The sequence below is a fragment of the Lichenostomus cassidix genome, chromosome 3, assembly GCF_008360975.1.
Source record: "Lichenostomus cassidix isolate B80296 chromosome 3, HeHo_3.0, whole genome shotgun sequence".
In the NCBI taxonomy this organism is placed as follows: Eukaryota; Metazoa; Chordata; class Aves; order Passeriformes; family Meliphagidae; genus Lichenostomus; species Lichenostomus cassidix.
Window position 1 is genome coordinate 46,730,088 of NC_139483.1, and position 13,977 is coordinate 46,744,064.

A 13,977-nucleotide genomic window follows, 5' to 3' on the forward strand; every position below is an offset into this window, starting at 1 on the left:
ACTTCTGACTTACTCCTTGTACTTCACTGAAGTTACAGGCATACCCCACAACTCTCTGTATTTCACAAGTGAATAAAGTCTAACTGGTAACAGCTCTGCCCTTTTACACATCCTTCATGACCAACTTGTGGAAATGGCAGAAATGCCTGCAATACCAGAAAAAAATTAGAATCCACAAACAAGCTCATCCATGTCACATTAGGCCATGGGTGCACTGCAAAGATAAAAACGGGTATTGATATTCCAATCAGCTTTTATTCCTCTTGATACAGCTGGTGGTTAATTCGCTGCATCATTTTCTGAAGCGTGCAGACACAAACTGCAGTTATCATATCACACACAAGCAAATAAATAAACGGGAACTTTGTCTCTACGATAGGATTTGCAATAGCAGCATCAGCAACTTGGCAACACACTGCAGTGAAACCACCACAAACACGGACAGCCTTTTTCAGGCGTAAAGGAACAGGATAAATGCAGTTCCAAATAATGCAGAGCGTCAGAGTCCCCTGTCCTTCGGGCCCATTAGCAGAGGCTTCTATTCAAATGTCAAGATAATCATATCTGCACTACAGCTAAGTATCACTCCTTTCCCCATCCATCCAACTCTTTCTACGAAGCCTTCATGAACACTGTCAGTATTACTCGCATGAAAGAGCCTAGAAGATGACAAAGCCTGAAACTCTCCAAGAAAGATGACTACAGAAATCTGGCAAGACCTGTACAGCTACACCCACCGCTTTCTTCCCTTCTTCGCCCCCCGAAATAATCAATCCAAACAAGTAAACAGGAGCGGCGGGCAGGCTCGGCGAGGTCGGCACGGAGGAGCAAAGCCCGCAGCGCCCATCGCGGCGGCGCGCCCCCTTCCCCGGCCGCCCGCCGGCTCGGGGCTGCAGCGCTCATTCACCTTGCAGAGCTGGAAGTGCTCGGACTGGAGCGTCTCCTGGATTTCGGTCTCCCGGTTCCCCGCCTGCTGCTGCTGCGCTGCGGACGACGCCGAGGCGACGGCAGAGACCGCCGTCAGGCCGTCCAGCACCTTCCTGATGTTAAATTTCCTCATGGTCCTCGGCGGCGGCGCTCCCGCTCCCCCGGCCTCGCCGCCGCCGCGCTGTCAGCGCCGCGCCGCCCGCCCCGCAGGCGGCAGACGAGCCCCCGCCGGGGAGGGCGGTGCAGGGGCGGCCCGCGATCGGGGGCGCCGCGCTCCTCCTCGTCCGCGGGGAGGGCGGCGAGGCGTCAGTCCGGCAGCTCAGGGAAGCTTCTCATCGGGGCCCGCGGGCTCGGAGACGGAGACTGGAGCCAAGCAAACAGGAGCCGGTCAGCCCACCGAGTGCCGCCACCGCCGGTCCCACACTCGCCGCCCGCGGCCGCCCCGCGCCCCGCCCGCCGGGGAACGCGGCTCACCCCGGGCCCAGCCGGCCCCGCCCCGGCCGCCCCTCCCGCCGCCGGGGCTGTGCGGGCTGCCTCGCCTCGCCTCGCTTCGCCTCCCCGCGGAGCCTCCGCGCCCCCCGCGCAGCCCCCTCACATCGTGGCAGCCGCCGCTGTCACCGCGTGCGCGCGCGTGTGTGTGTGTGTGTGTGCGCGTGCCGTCCCCTCCCGCCGCCGCAGCCTCTCCCCCCGCGACAGCAGCAGCAGCAGCCGCCCGCCCCGCGGCTCGGCTCGGCTCGGCTCGGGCACCCTCCGCCTCCTCCTCAGAGCTGCGTGTGCCGCCAGCCAGTCACCAGCGGGGCTTCTCCCGGCTGCTGCCAGCGCCTGCCGCCGCCCGCCCCCACAACCATCCTCGTCCTCCTCCTCCTCCTCCTCCTCCTGCCGCGAAGGGCGCCTCCCCCGCCTCTCGGTCGCTCCCTCTTGCCTGACAACGCGGAGCGCAGCGCCCCGGGGAGGAGGAGCGGCGGCGGCGGCGATACCGCGGCGCCCGGCCCGACAGCGGCGGGGCGGCCGCTCATGCGCGCTGCGAGCGCCGGCACCCGGATGTGGCGGACCGGCTCCCCCCGCCCCGCCGCGCCGTGCGGGGGCCGGGGCGGTGTGCGGCGTGCGGGCGGGGCGGCCGGGGCCGAGCGCTGGCCTCCGGCGGGGCGGCAGCAGGTAGCAGGTGGCGGCGGCTGGAGAGCGCCGCGGGCAGCGCCGTCCCTGCCGCCGGCGCGGCGCTGGAGGCGCTCGACGGCCGCGGCGGACCGGGCTCCGCGCGTGGTTTCCCGCGGGAGGTCCCCCGCGCCTCATCCCGGGCGGAGGGACCGGCGTGAGCCGCGGCCGGAGCAGCGCCGGCGGTTCCCCCGCGGCGAGGCCGTGCTGTGCGGCGGCGGGGCTGCGGGTGACGGCAGAGGGGTGCGATCCCCTCGTAGCGCTCACCCCGAGCGCCGTGCCGGTGCTCCGGCCCCGGCCTGAGAACGCTCGCTGGGCGGCGGACCGAGGGCTGCGGCCGAGCTGCCCAACACCGCCCGGCGGAGTGGCGGCCAGCCCTGGCGTCGCAAGGCGAGCGCCGGGGTTACGAACGTGCTTCCATTCATTCTTATGGCTGCAAAACCGATTTAAACAGGTGGCACAGAGTCAAACGTTTCTTTCTGATAACCCTTGTTGTACAGTGTTCTGTATTTGCTTTTCTTTTTTTTTTTACTGCTAGTTTGCAGTTTGGGATTATCTAGTCGGTGGTCAGGCAGTAGATATTACTCATCTCAGTCGTGTGTTGTTTTATTCGTGAAGGTCATAATTATTTGCGACTCTATTGAACTTTTTTCAGCTAAAATTAACTGATCAATCATCACTTTTGGAGAGAAAACTTGTAGAGAGATGTGAATCAAGACGTTGGCTCACATCACCTAGCTACAGCATGAGTGCCTTAGCGATAGAAGGCTCTGCACACTGGAAAATGGTCCTTTCAGGTGGTGTTTCCAGCCTGGTGGCCAGGCATGCTTTGTTAGCACAGTGGTGTAGTGCAGAGAGAGATGAGCACAATCAGAATGCAGCAGAATAGCTATGATGCAGCCATCGTCATAACCTCAGAAGCAAAAATTCCATGAACTCTTCTAATACCTGTAAGCAATTCTTAATTTACAGCCGTATTGCCAGCAGGTATGTGATGTACAAGCACTTGAAAGAAAGTGAGACAGCTCACATATTCTTGCAAGTGAACTTACAGAGCTATTCTTTTGTGTTACTAGGACTGTTGGACATTTCCTGAAATCATCTTGGCAAAATGTGAAAGAATGCTTCCAGAGATGACAAAAATCCTAAGGGGGAAAAAAAAAAAGCAGTAGACTTAAATAAGGTTCATTAAATAACTGATATTAGAATTAACTTAATTTTAAGATATAAACATGCAATTTAAGTGTGTCTTTAATGATCTGTAGCATATTTTAGCTAACTGTGTATAAATCACAGAAGTAATGTCTATTTTCCCATCTATTCACACATGCTTAATATAACACGCAGGATCGGGAAGAAAACTTGTAGCGCTTGGCCATGTTTAAATGGTTAAATATAAACTGTTACAGGTACAGATATGTGCATGTATAATTTTAAGAATTTAACTTACAGTCCCTTTGAGTCCTCTTATCAGTATGTTTTAGGCCAGGCTCTGCAAACACTCCTAGATACAACTTTGATAGCACAACTAAACTGATTATTTATAGGAATATTAATCACAACAACCCCCTCAAAACTGGGTGATGAAGGACATTAAAAGCTCTCTTTTTGCATACTACAGTCTCTCTTTTTCTTGCTTTCTATGTACTTGGCTTATGAATGTGTTCTTTAACTGGACTGCACATTTTAAGAGGAAAGATTGGATTTGGTTTTCTGTTTACATTAGCACCTAAGAGGAGAACTTCATTCATTGTTGCAACATTGTATCCATACATGCAAACATTGAGGGCAGTGATACATGCTAGTCTGAGTTGATGCTAGTTCTTTTCCCTCACATTTTCAAATTGATGCCATTCAACGAATCAATGCTTTCTGGGACTTCAGCTCTTCCTGTAAAAATGTTTAAAATAATCTTCTCTAGCAAGTAAGGGGAAAAATTCATTGGTTTCACTGGGACATCAGTGGGAACAGTACTAGGCCTTTTAATATTATGGTTCAGTGAATATCCACATTATCTCTCAGGATTTAGCTGCTGTATTTGAGAGCTTCGTTGGGCCCTCCAGCTGTTACACAACAACCACATCCTGTTTTACAAACAAGACTGTTCTGCTTAACCTCCTTCATGTTGCCCACTCAGACCTTCTGAGCTCTGATGTCAGAAATCACTTTCCAGTGTTTTATACCCCAGTTCAAAGTTGAAGTGTCTTGCACAGCTGAGCAAGAAGCAATCAGACCCAACTAGTTTCCAACATTGCTGTAGTCAACTATGACAGAGTCCAGCTGTGACGGAGCCTCTGTTAAATGTTCACCAGTTTCTCAGGTCCCAGCAGTGCCATGGAAATCCCCATCATCAAATGAATCCACGTGACTTTGGTTTTCTTTGCCTGTTGTTTCTTATTCGTTTTGTTATTTAATGCTGCTAGAAAAGGAGAGAGAGGATTACCTGCTCATTTCTAGATCCATATAAACAGCCACTGTTCCTAAGAGCTGTCTGAGACAATGGGGCATGAAGTGTTGTCCTGAATACCAGTGCGATCCCACAGACCATTTGTTGGTATAGGTCAGACTTGTTGGGTCTTTTGCCTCAGGATAATCAAAATAACATCACAGATAACAGCAGAGTGCAGTTATTACTGCACTTATGAACCTTCTTGGTTGATTTTTGGGGGTTTTGTTTTTGTGGGGTTATGTATCACCAGTGTTACCTTGGAGAAAGGGAATGTAGTCCCACATGAGCCAGAATGAGTAAAAGCTGACCCAGTTATAATGTATTCCAAGATTTGATGGAATAATCAAGAGTAGTGGGTAGGTAATGAAGTGAAAGGTCCACATGTGGTGTTTGTCATTAGTTTGTATGTAAGCCCCAAAGTGTTACTCGTATCCAGAGAAGGCTCCAGGTGATTTGCACACCATAGGAATTATTGCAATACTCAGCATATATGAGAAATGGACCGCCAGAAGTGATCTCAAGATCCCTGCTTGGCCTCTAACTGCACTGAAGCTTTTGAAAGTCAGTCAATCCAGACTTTGAAGTCTAAGAAGCATGCTTAGCTTTCCTGAGAACTTCTTAATGGTGCTTAGTCACTCACACTGCAGTCAGGATCAACTGAGCCCTAGCCAAACATTTCCTCGCCATAAATAGAAAGAAGCCTGGAAATATTTCTGGACTAATCTTATTCAGGTTGTTCTACTCAAATGTACTGGACAGGGCAGTGTAACCACAGCTCCAAGTTTTGGAATATTTTCTGCCTGCTGGGAAACTGCTCAAGCTTTCTAGACTCAGAGCTGTTGCCAAAAAAACATCTGTGGGTTTTTTCCCACAATAATTTGAACTGGTGATGAATCTAAAGGAGGAGTTCCAGCTACAGGTGAGTTTTTTTGATACTTCTGCAGCTTGGTTTGAATAAGCCAAGCTTATTCAAGAAACAGGACAGAAATTAAGAGCATGTGTCAATTAGCTGGTCAGCTCTGGGAAAAAAAGCTTTGCCAGTGCTTGCCATAACCACAACTGGAGATTAACTGTCTAGCCTTTGTAAATTCAGCCATTTCAGAAACATCCTGATTGACCATGCCTATACTGATATGATGAGTTTTCCCATCTGGAAGCCTGTGGTCTTTGGCAGGCACACAGATTGTGGGGCATCCTTAATAAAAGACCTGTGGAACAGCATGGCTGATGCTCATATATGGATGCCATCAGGCTGTATGGACATTCAAAAAAGGTTGTACTTAAGCATCCATCTATTCTTTTTCATGAAATAGAAGCTCTTGAAATAAGGATAAAAGAAAAAACAGGATGCTAACACCACATTTTTTTGTTGTCAAATTTACTTTCATTATTTTCAGCCATGTTTTTAGTTCTTCACTAAAACTTAAGTTCCTAAGACTAGATCATTCTAGCAGCATAGACTGACTGATTTGACTCCAGCCAATCCTTTCATTTTATCATTGTCTGAAGCAAAAATTTTTTTGCTTATCCAAATCTTCTGTGGCCAGTGCAGGCATTTAATTAATTTCATTCTTATGTCATAATAAAAATGTACTTTTGTACTAAAAATACACAGTTCAATTTGGTTCATGTAGTCTGTTGATTTTTTCTGCTTTCTGTGTCACATTTTACTTGAGCCTGGGCCAGCTCTCTGTTAAAAATAAAAGTGTTTCAACCCTAACATCTATTCTGCTCTCTGGCCTCATGCTTTTTCTTACAACAGCTTCCTCAGTTGTCCTGTACTCTTCAAGTTATTCCCTTGAGTAATCAAAACAGACGGTTTTGGTGGCAGAATTTTTCTTCTTTTTGTTCATGATGTCATGATTTTCTAGGGTATAATGCATCAACAGTCCTGGGAGCAAGGTTCACAGTTCAGGATGCTGCCCTTCCAAGAAGATTCCATGTAATCTGCAGAAACCTCACCTACTTTCTTTGTTGAAAAAGACCCCTGACATAAAAAATAGAGAATAAATTCTCTTCTAGGACATTTTCCTCTGGATTGTGCCTATCCATTAGGTAGAAACTGAGGTGCCTGAATTAAATTTCTCATTTTCTTGTCATGAATAAGCACTGGCAGGTCTACGGTAGCCACAGAATGAGCAGTTTTGAAGTGCAGTGTTGTACTTAGGCTCGTAAAATTCACATCTGTTATACTTTGGATCTGATCCTTTGTCAATTCATTCCATTCCTTACTAATTACAGTTTTAATGGATACTTTTTTGTGTGTGAGTTGATTTCATAATATTTATCTCAAACTGAAGGGGTTTCAGGCTCTATATTTTTAAGAAAATTGTTACTCAGGTACTGTTAGTGGATGGTAAAGCAGGTAATACATATACTCAACATTTAAGTTTGCTTAATGTGTTGTAGGTATTCTTTAGATGGCAAAGCAAAATTACAAATAATGATACTAAGAAATTTCTAATTGTAACATCTTTATGCAAAATTATATATAATGATACTAGGGAATTTCTAATTTTAACATAATCTATGCCACCACTTAACCTATTGTTTCCTTCAATTCAATCCAGGAACCTTCTTAACAGTATAAATAAGATTAAGTTACATCATGAGAAGATACAGTTTACTCAACTGACAGAATGACATGCTGGTTACCAGTACATAACTTGCATCATTGCTTGTCTTTTATCATATTGCTTCTGTAATTCCATCTATTCTGATGGGTACTTTAGACATATTAATGCAGAATCATATTAGCACCAAATAACTGAGGTGAGAAGGGATCTCTGGTGCTCATCTGGTCCAATGGTCCAATGGTCCATTCAAGTCATAATTCAGATCCAGCTTCAAAGTCAGAGCATATTGCTCTCGGTCATGTGTAATTTTTGCATACCTCCTACAATGGAGATTCTGTAACCTCTGGGGTTTTTTTGCTCTATTACAAAATAAAATTACAATTTCACATTCCATGTGCTGCATTTCTATTTTCTCAGTTTTACATTAATAGCAGGTCTAAGCCAGTATTAAAACCTCAGACATACAATGCTAGTCAGAACAGGTTTTTAATAACTTAAGGCTATTATCCATTGGGAAAAATATGGGCCAATACTTTACTGAATAATGAATATTGTTTCATATGGATTTATCATACACATTTTATAGTTTTCAGTCAAGTATAATACAAATGCTTCTTATTACAGTGCTACTTCATGTCCTGTGTGAAGTTAATATGAAATACAATCTGTCTTCATTAAAAGACAGCAGAATACTAGAAGGGAAATCAACAAAAGCTTTATAAAATAGCCAAATTAAGATGAAGTATGAGTATCTGCCAAGTGAAGAAGGTTCTTTCTGTACTAAATGAATTAAAGTTAAAATACGATGGACAAAACTAATTTATCCATTCTGAAAACAGAATTATAGTGGTGCAATGTCTTTCAAATACAGTGATCTGTTTATATACAGTGTTTTTTGTGAAGTATAGCATTTCAGACAGGATATTCCATCAGCAAGTCATTTAAAGTGATTGTCCACTAGAAGAAAAAAAATTATTTTTTTTTACTGTCATTGTAATTACAATGCATTAGTTAAAAGGTCTGTTGTACTGTCATTTAACAATTTGGACAAGTACTCATTTAGACTACAGAAACATTAGGCCTTTGTTAAAAATGGCTACTATTTCACTGGTACTTTTTCTTCTTCCTTTAAATTAAAAGTGGTGAATTACATAAACCACAAGGCTAAGCACTCAAGCAAGCAGACGACCCCTTTAAAGATGTTGAATCTAAAAGATCCAAAATGCATTGATGCTTCATTTAATTTCTGGCTTTTGTTTTTTTAATAGTTATTTTCATCCACATTACCATTTTTCTGGGAACATAAAACCTTCTTCAGTGTAATAACACCATATATATATTTAAATTTTATTATTAGCTCCATCCTGTGAGAAAACTTCAGATATCAAGACAATTAAAATATTTACCATAAAAGTACAAGCATTCTAACATGCATTCTAGCATGCTCCAAATTTCATTCTAAACATGACAAACAGTACCTCTTTTGGCATCTTCCCCCCTCCCTCCCAGCTAGTGAGACAGGAGGTGAAATGCAAGGACAGCTGAGATATTTCAAAGAAAATGCTGGTGTGCTCCACTTGAAGAACAACATAATAATTTGAAATTAACAAGGCAAATAATTGTCTCAGAGAAAGTAAATGGGTAATAAGGCAAGTGGGTAGGAGAAGCCTACAGTATGCAGAACAGATTCCAATTTATAAAAGACAATGATCCTGAAAATTCTCATTTCTTCCATTCTTTAAATTCTTTTAGGGTCTGTCCCAAAACACTATTCAGCGAGCTTCTTGAGTTGGCTTTAGGTCCAACTGGTGACTTAATCTAAGACTTTTTGAAGTCCTAATTGAGGCAATTAAACTTTGGCATGTAGTAGATGATTGAATTAAAGTCTAGAGGAAATAATAAAATTTCACTAGATCAGCTCAGCAAGTGCTATAGTGCATGGCACTGGTCATGACCAAAATTCAGATCTATTGCTGAGATTGGGTTCAGCAACTTGATGTATTATCACAGTTTTCAGCTTTACTTCATGCAAGGTGTGTAAGAAGTCATTAACATCTGCTCCTTCATATCTCCCTGTGAGTCAGCATCCCTTCTGCTATAGCACTCCAGTTAAGACTGGTTCCAGCATCAATTAGGAATAGCCAACATTTATTAATTATACCTGTATTTTATAGTCCATTGCCATGTAGATCCTCAGTTTGAAAAGATGTTTCCTGAATAACAGTGGGAGAAAGACTTGGCACAGAGGCTCCCCCTCTTTACGCAAGACAGACAGGTTAATGGGAAAAAAGAGATTGCCTTAATTTTAGCAACTGGGAATTGAGATAGATACAAGACAAGCTGTGCTGCTTTAGTTGTTTAAGTCTGTGGTACAGTTTGTACTGCTGCATGCAGCTCCGCTTAAATTATGATCTGCAGCAGGAGCCATTTAATTTGCATTAGATTTGCATCTCTCCTCTTACATGGAGATCAAATAGCATCCCTGGAACAATGCTGAGGTGTGTTTGGAGGAATCAGAGGCTGCTGGCACAGCCTGAGGTGACCCACAGCTCTGCCTCCCAGCTAGGGAGTGGAGGTCTGGTTTTCCTCTCCATGGCCAGCCCCACTCCCTCAGACCTTCTCCTCAGCACGCAGCTCCTCGTGGAGCCTGAGGGGCTCTTACCTACATTCTGAAGGTTTTAAGACAAAAATGGCAGCTAAGTTTTTGAAGAACATTCCAGTCTAACTAATATCCCTCTCCATTCCCCATCCCTGTAAGTATCCAAGGCCAGGTTGATCAGGGCTTTAAACAGCCTGGTCTAGTGGAAGGTGTCTGTCCATGACACAGGGGTTGGAACTACATGATCTTCCAATTCCCTTCCAACCCAAGCCATTCAATGTTTTTCTGTGATAGTAAACACTGAACTGCACTAACTCTGGTCTAGAAGTTCAGCAAAAGCAAATTTTTTCAAAGATAAAGATGAATGCCATAAATAACCATTATATCGAATGCCAGTGAGTAATTTTCTTGCTGATATATTCTCCATATATCAGGTGATATATTCATTTGTACTGCCTTCCTCCTGGATATGCCATTTGGGTTTGGAGGCACTCCTGGACACACTGAGTTTCAGGAATCCCCTAAAGCCACTACATACCAGAATCCACCACATATTTAGAAGATTCATGAGGCTCCTCTATCTTTTAATAAGTGCTTTGACATACTTTCTTCTGTCTTGCTGATCCCACAGTAAACACAGATTTTTAGAATCAAGAACTTAGGCCACTGAATAGTATTTTCCAAGAATTATCCTTGTTTAAGCATAAGTTTAGTAAAGTATATATCTAACAGATGGATTCTTAATGCCTGTGACTTTGGAGCTTTCAGGTGTTGACAGATGTATTGAAAAGGTGTCTTCCCAGAAAAAAAAAAAAATAGGGTTTTATCATAATGTAACTTCAGCTCTGCTGAAATGGAACATACAAGCATCAACAAACATTGCCTTAAAACCCCCTGTATATGAAACTGTTCACATAATGCTGAAGAATAATGCTTTGCTCCTCACATCTTTTGAAAGCATGGCATCTTTAAGCTAAGTAAACAATTAAGTGAAATAAGAAGTTTATCTCCCTATTATGTTCTGCATAGGTTCTTATTACTGCTATCCCATTCTGCATTCAGCACTGTAACTCTCATATGTCACTTGCAGCTTGTTTTCTCTCAGTCTCTACAGAGAATTATGTGAGCAGTATAATTCTTCCCTTTGGTAGTTTTCTTTGAGGTGGAGAGTCAGTTGCACACATGAGCTGCTGTATTTTTAAGCAAGGGAAAGTATGATCAAAGAAATATGCCTTACACTTCAAGGAGAAAATAATGATATTTGTGACAATACATATTTCATGAAAACTGTAAATTTAATTTAGTGAAGAAATAGAACTTTGTTTAAACAGTAAAGGAAAAGCTTTCATTACAGTGAAAGCAGAGAGAAATTTTTCTTATGAGTACATAAACAGAGTAAGTAAATACATAAACAGCAATGTTGCTTAAACAGATTTTCCCCACAGAGCTCTTGCTACCCAAAACCCATGGGACAGTTCAAGCAGTGAAATTTATGTCCAGTAGAAGTAAAATATTCTAAAATTTAATAGGAACAAATTATGCTCATGTATTTTCATGCTGAAAAATATCAAAATTAAACAAATTAAAAGTGGAACATAAATAGGTGAAAGCCAGATTCTGCTTTGCTTTTCATACATTTTGAAAACAATCATCATCTATCACTACCTAATATTTAGTTTCTAAAGTAATGATGAACATTCTGTTGTCTGTGTAATAAACATACAACTTTAAACAGGATTTAGATACCCCTCTCTCTCCAGTCAGAACATGAAGGATATTTCTTTGGATAATAAAAAGTATGCAAGTGGGTAAAAAAAAAAGTGATCTGGAGGTCAATGACTTCCAGCTCCAGTGTATTAACAGAAAAACACAAACCAAAACTGAAGATCCTTTGGTGGAGGTCTCTTATTTCAGCTCCTTCCTGTTCACATGTGGAATTGTGAGTACTTCAGCTGACCTCAGCTGTGCAGTACTACACAAGTGAGAACTATGCCAAGGACTGTGTAAACCTCGACTGTCCTCTATTTTAATGCATTTTTCACTTAGACTTGTTTTATTCAACACTTATATCCCTCATCTCTTCCTTTTATTGTGCTTGTTTAGTAGTCCTATTCCTTGCATGTCACCTAGGCTAGGCTTAAAAATGGGGGAAAAATGGGGGGAATTGTGTCTTGTATTACATAAAATGAACACTTTTCCCATAGTGTATGAATTTCTTTTCCTTCCCAACACAGAGCACACACTGTATAAAAAAAATCCTAATAGCAATTAAAATAATGAATCTAAATTTATATACCTTATCCATGGAAAACTTCAATATCATAGGAGATTGTTTTGAAAGAAAAGAAGAACACTGTTTCTGTCTGAATGATCTTTGTAAACATAAGAACTATTTTACATGTCTGAGGTTTCTCCAAGAATATTTGCTTTCTTGACATTGTGCTGAGAACAGCCTCAAGGTGAAGAATTATCTTTGAGAAAAACCCCTCTACAAATAAAGTGAATAAATGCTCCCAGCTTTACTGTCTTGAATAATTTACTGAAATGTAGATTGTCAAAGATAAAGGAAAACTTGGTTTGTTTTACTTAGTCTTTAATGATGTCATCTGATCAGCTACTATGTAAAAAAAAAAGTAATCGAGTAGACATGTATAAAAGAGAAAAAATGAAAGCAAAAACACCCCTCTGGTATAAGTATTAACTTCAAACCAATAATAATGCTAACAAAATATTCCAACATATGATTAATATATGCATTTACATATATTTATTAATGATCTTGAAGTGGCAGTTTATGGCATCTAGGTGAGAGAATTGTCAGAAGACTTCACAAAACTAAAAAGAGCTATATTACCAGCAAAATAAATTGTTTGTAAATTAATGCAAACAGTGGGAAAATTTCAAACAGAAATATGAGTATCTATTTTTATGTTTTAAATTACCAGCATGATGCCTGTACAAAGCTCAGAGAGAAGCTATGCTTGGTAAGAGCAAATAAATAAATAAATAAATTTGTTTCTGTGTACAATCAGTGCAATGTATTTCTAAAAAGATATTAATGTATATTGGATTGAGAGTGAATGTTATCACTCTGAACATTTTTGTGAAATGAACATAGGTAAGGAGAGTGTGACTTGTTTAGGAGAGTTGTAAGATATTGGAGATTAAGTCTGCATCACTGAGGAAAGACCAGTTAAAAAGGCATTATTTATATATAAATAATAGTGAAAAAAGAAGGTTACAAGGGGTTATGAGAAGGGAATGTGTCTACTTTATACTTATAATAAATTAAGAATTGACAACAGGCTATATCTCTTATACTACACCAAATGTAGCAGTGTAATTTAATGGGAAAAAAAAAGTTGATCAGCTGAGAGCTGTGAAAGATTTTAAAGGTATTTGGATGGTTAGTAAGACCATGTACTGATAATCAGCTGACAACTTTGAAAAACATTACATGTTGACATTCATGACCAAATTAAACAGAATTTCGCTGGAGTAAGGAAGGAATTGCTTCTACACAGGGATCTGTTGCATTTCGTCATTTTGGAGATTTTCTCTAACTTCCTGTACCCCAATATTGTCCAATTCCAGACACAAGATTATATGGACCACTGATTTAATTCTATTGGTAAACTGCTGCTCCACTCCCATGTTAGGCAACATTTAATAATTTTGTCATAGCTTTTTTACTTTTGGCTGAGTTTCTTTCTGTTTACAATATTTATAAGTATCTGGATTTCTTTATTGTTAGCAATTCCCTGATCTATGAAATTTCCCTTCATATTTTGGACCAAGCATTTCCCATCCTCTTAAGAATATTAATGGAACAATTAATCACTTTCTAAGTATTATGAATTTTAAAAATTCCCTGTACTGTTTATATGTGTTTGAGAAACCATGTTAAACTTTATATATATTGTGCCAACACTGTATCTGACATTTAAAAACTTACAAATATTTGGACAAGAATCCTGGAAGACAGTTCAAATTCAAGCAGCTCTTATGCCTGGACATCTTTAGGAAATTTTCAGTGTTTACAAAGAAATGACTTCTTTGGTGGAGTATTTGCAGTGTTTCAGGATTGAAGGGAATTATGAAGGATGTGCACTTTTAACGCAAAAAGCCATTTAAAAGACCACTAAATGTACGTATAGTTCTTTAAATATCCTTTACTGTATCATAGGCTTAACATGACCATTCAGACACATAATTTTAACAGAATGTGTGAGTTTATCAGCTGTATAGAGATTTGAATGTGAACACTGTAGTGG

General features: G+C 41.7%; 1 protein-coding gene across 11 annotated transcripts in view; it reads right to left on the reverse strand.

Moving 5' to 3' along the window:
• The window catches only part of STXBP5 (syntaxin binding protein 5), a 104,741-nt gene extending 103,353 nt beyond the window's left edge, over positions 1-1,388 (reverse strand). For 4 of the 11 annotated variants that reach the window (XM_085055599.1, XM_085055600.1, XM_085055602.1 and 1 more), the window contains exon 1: positions 908-1,386. In XM_085055599.1, coding sequence (XP_084911725.1) covers positions 908-1,060 — 153 coding nt within the window. In that variant the 5' untranslated portion in view covers positions 1,061-1,386. Of the gene's footprint in view, positions 1-907 lie in introns of all 11 variants that reach the window. The other 7 variants (XM_085055601.1, XM_085055604.1, XM_085055603.1 and 4 more) reach the window with 3 other exon arrangements.
• Between the last annotated feature and the right edge of the window lie 12,589 nt (positions 1,389-13,977).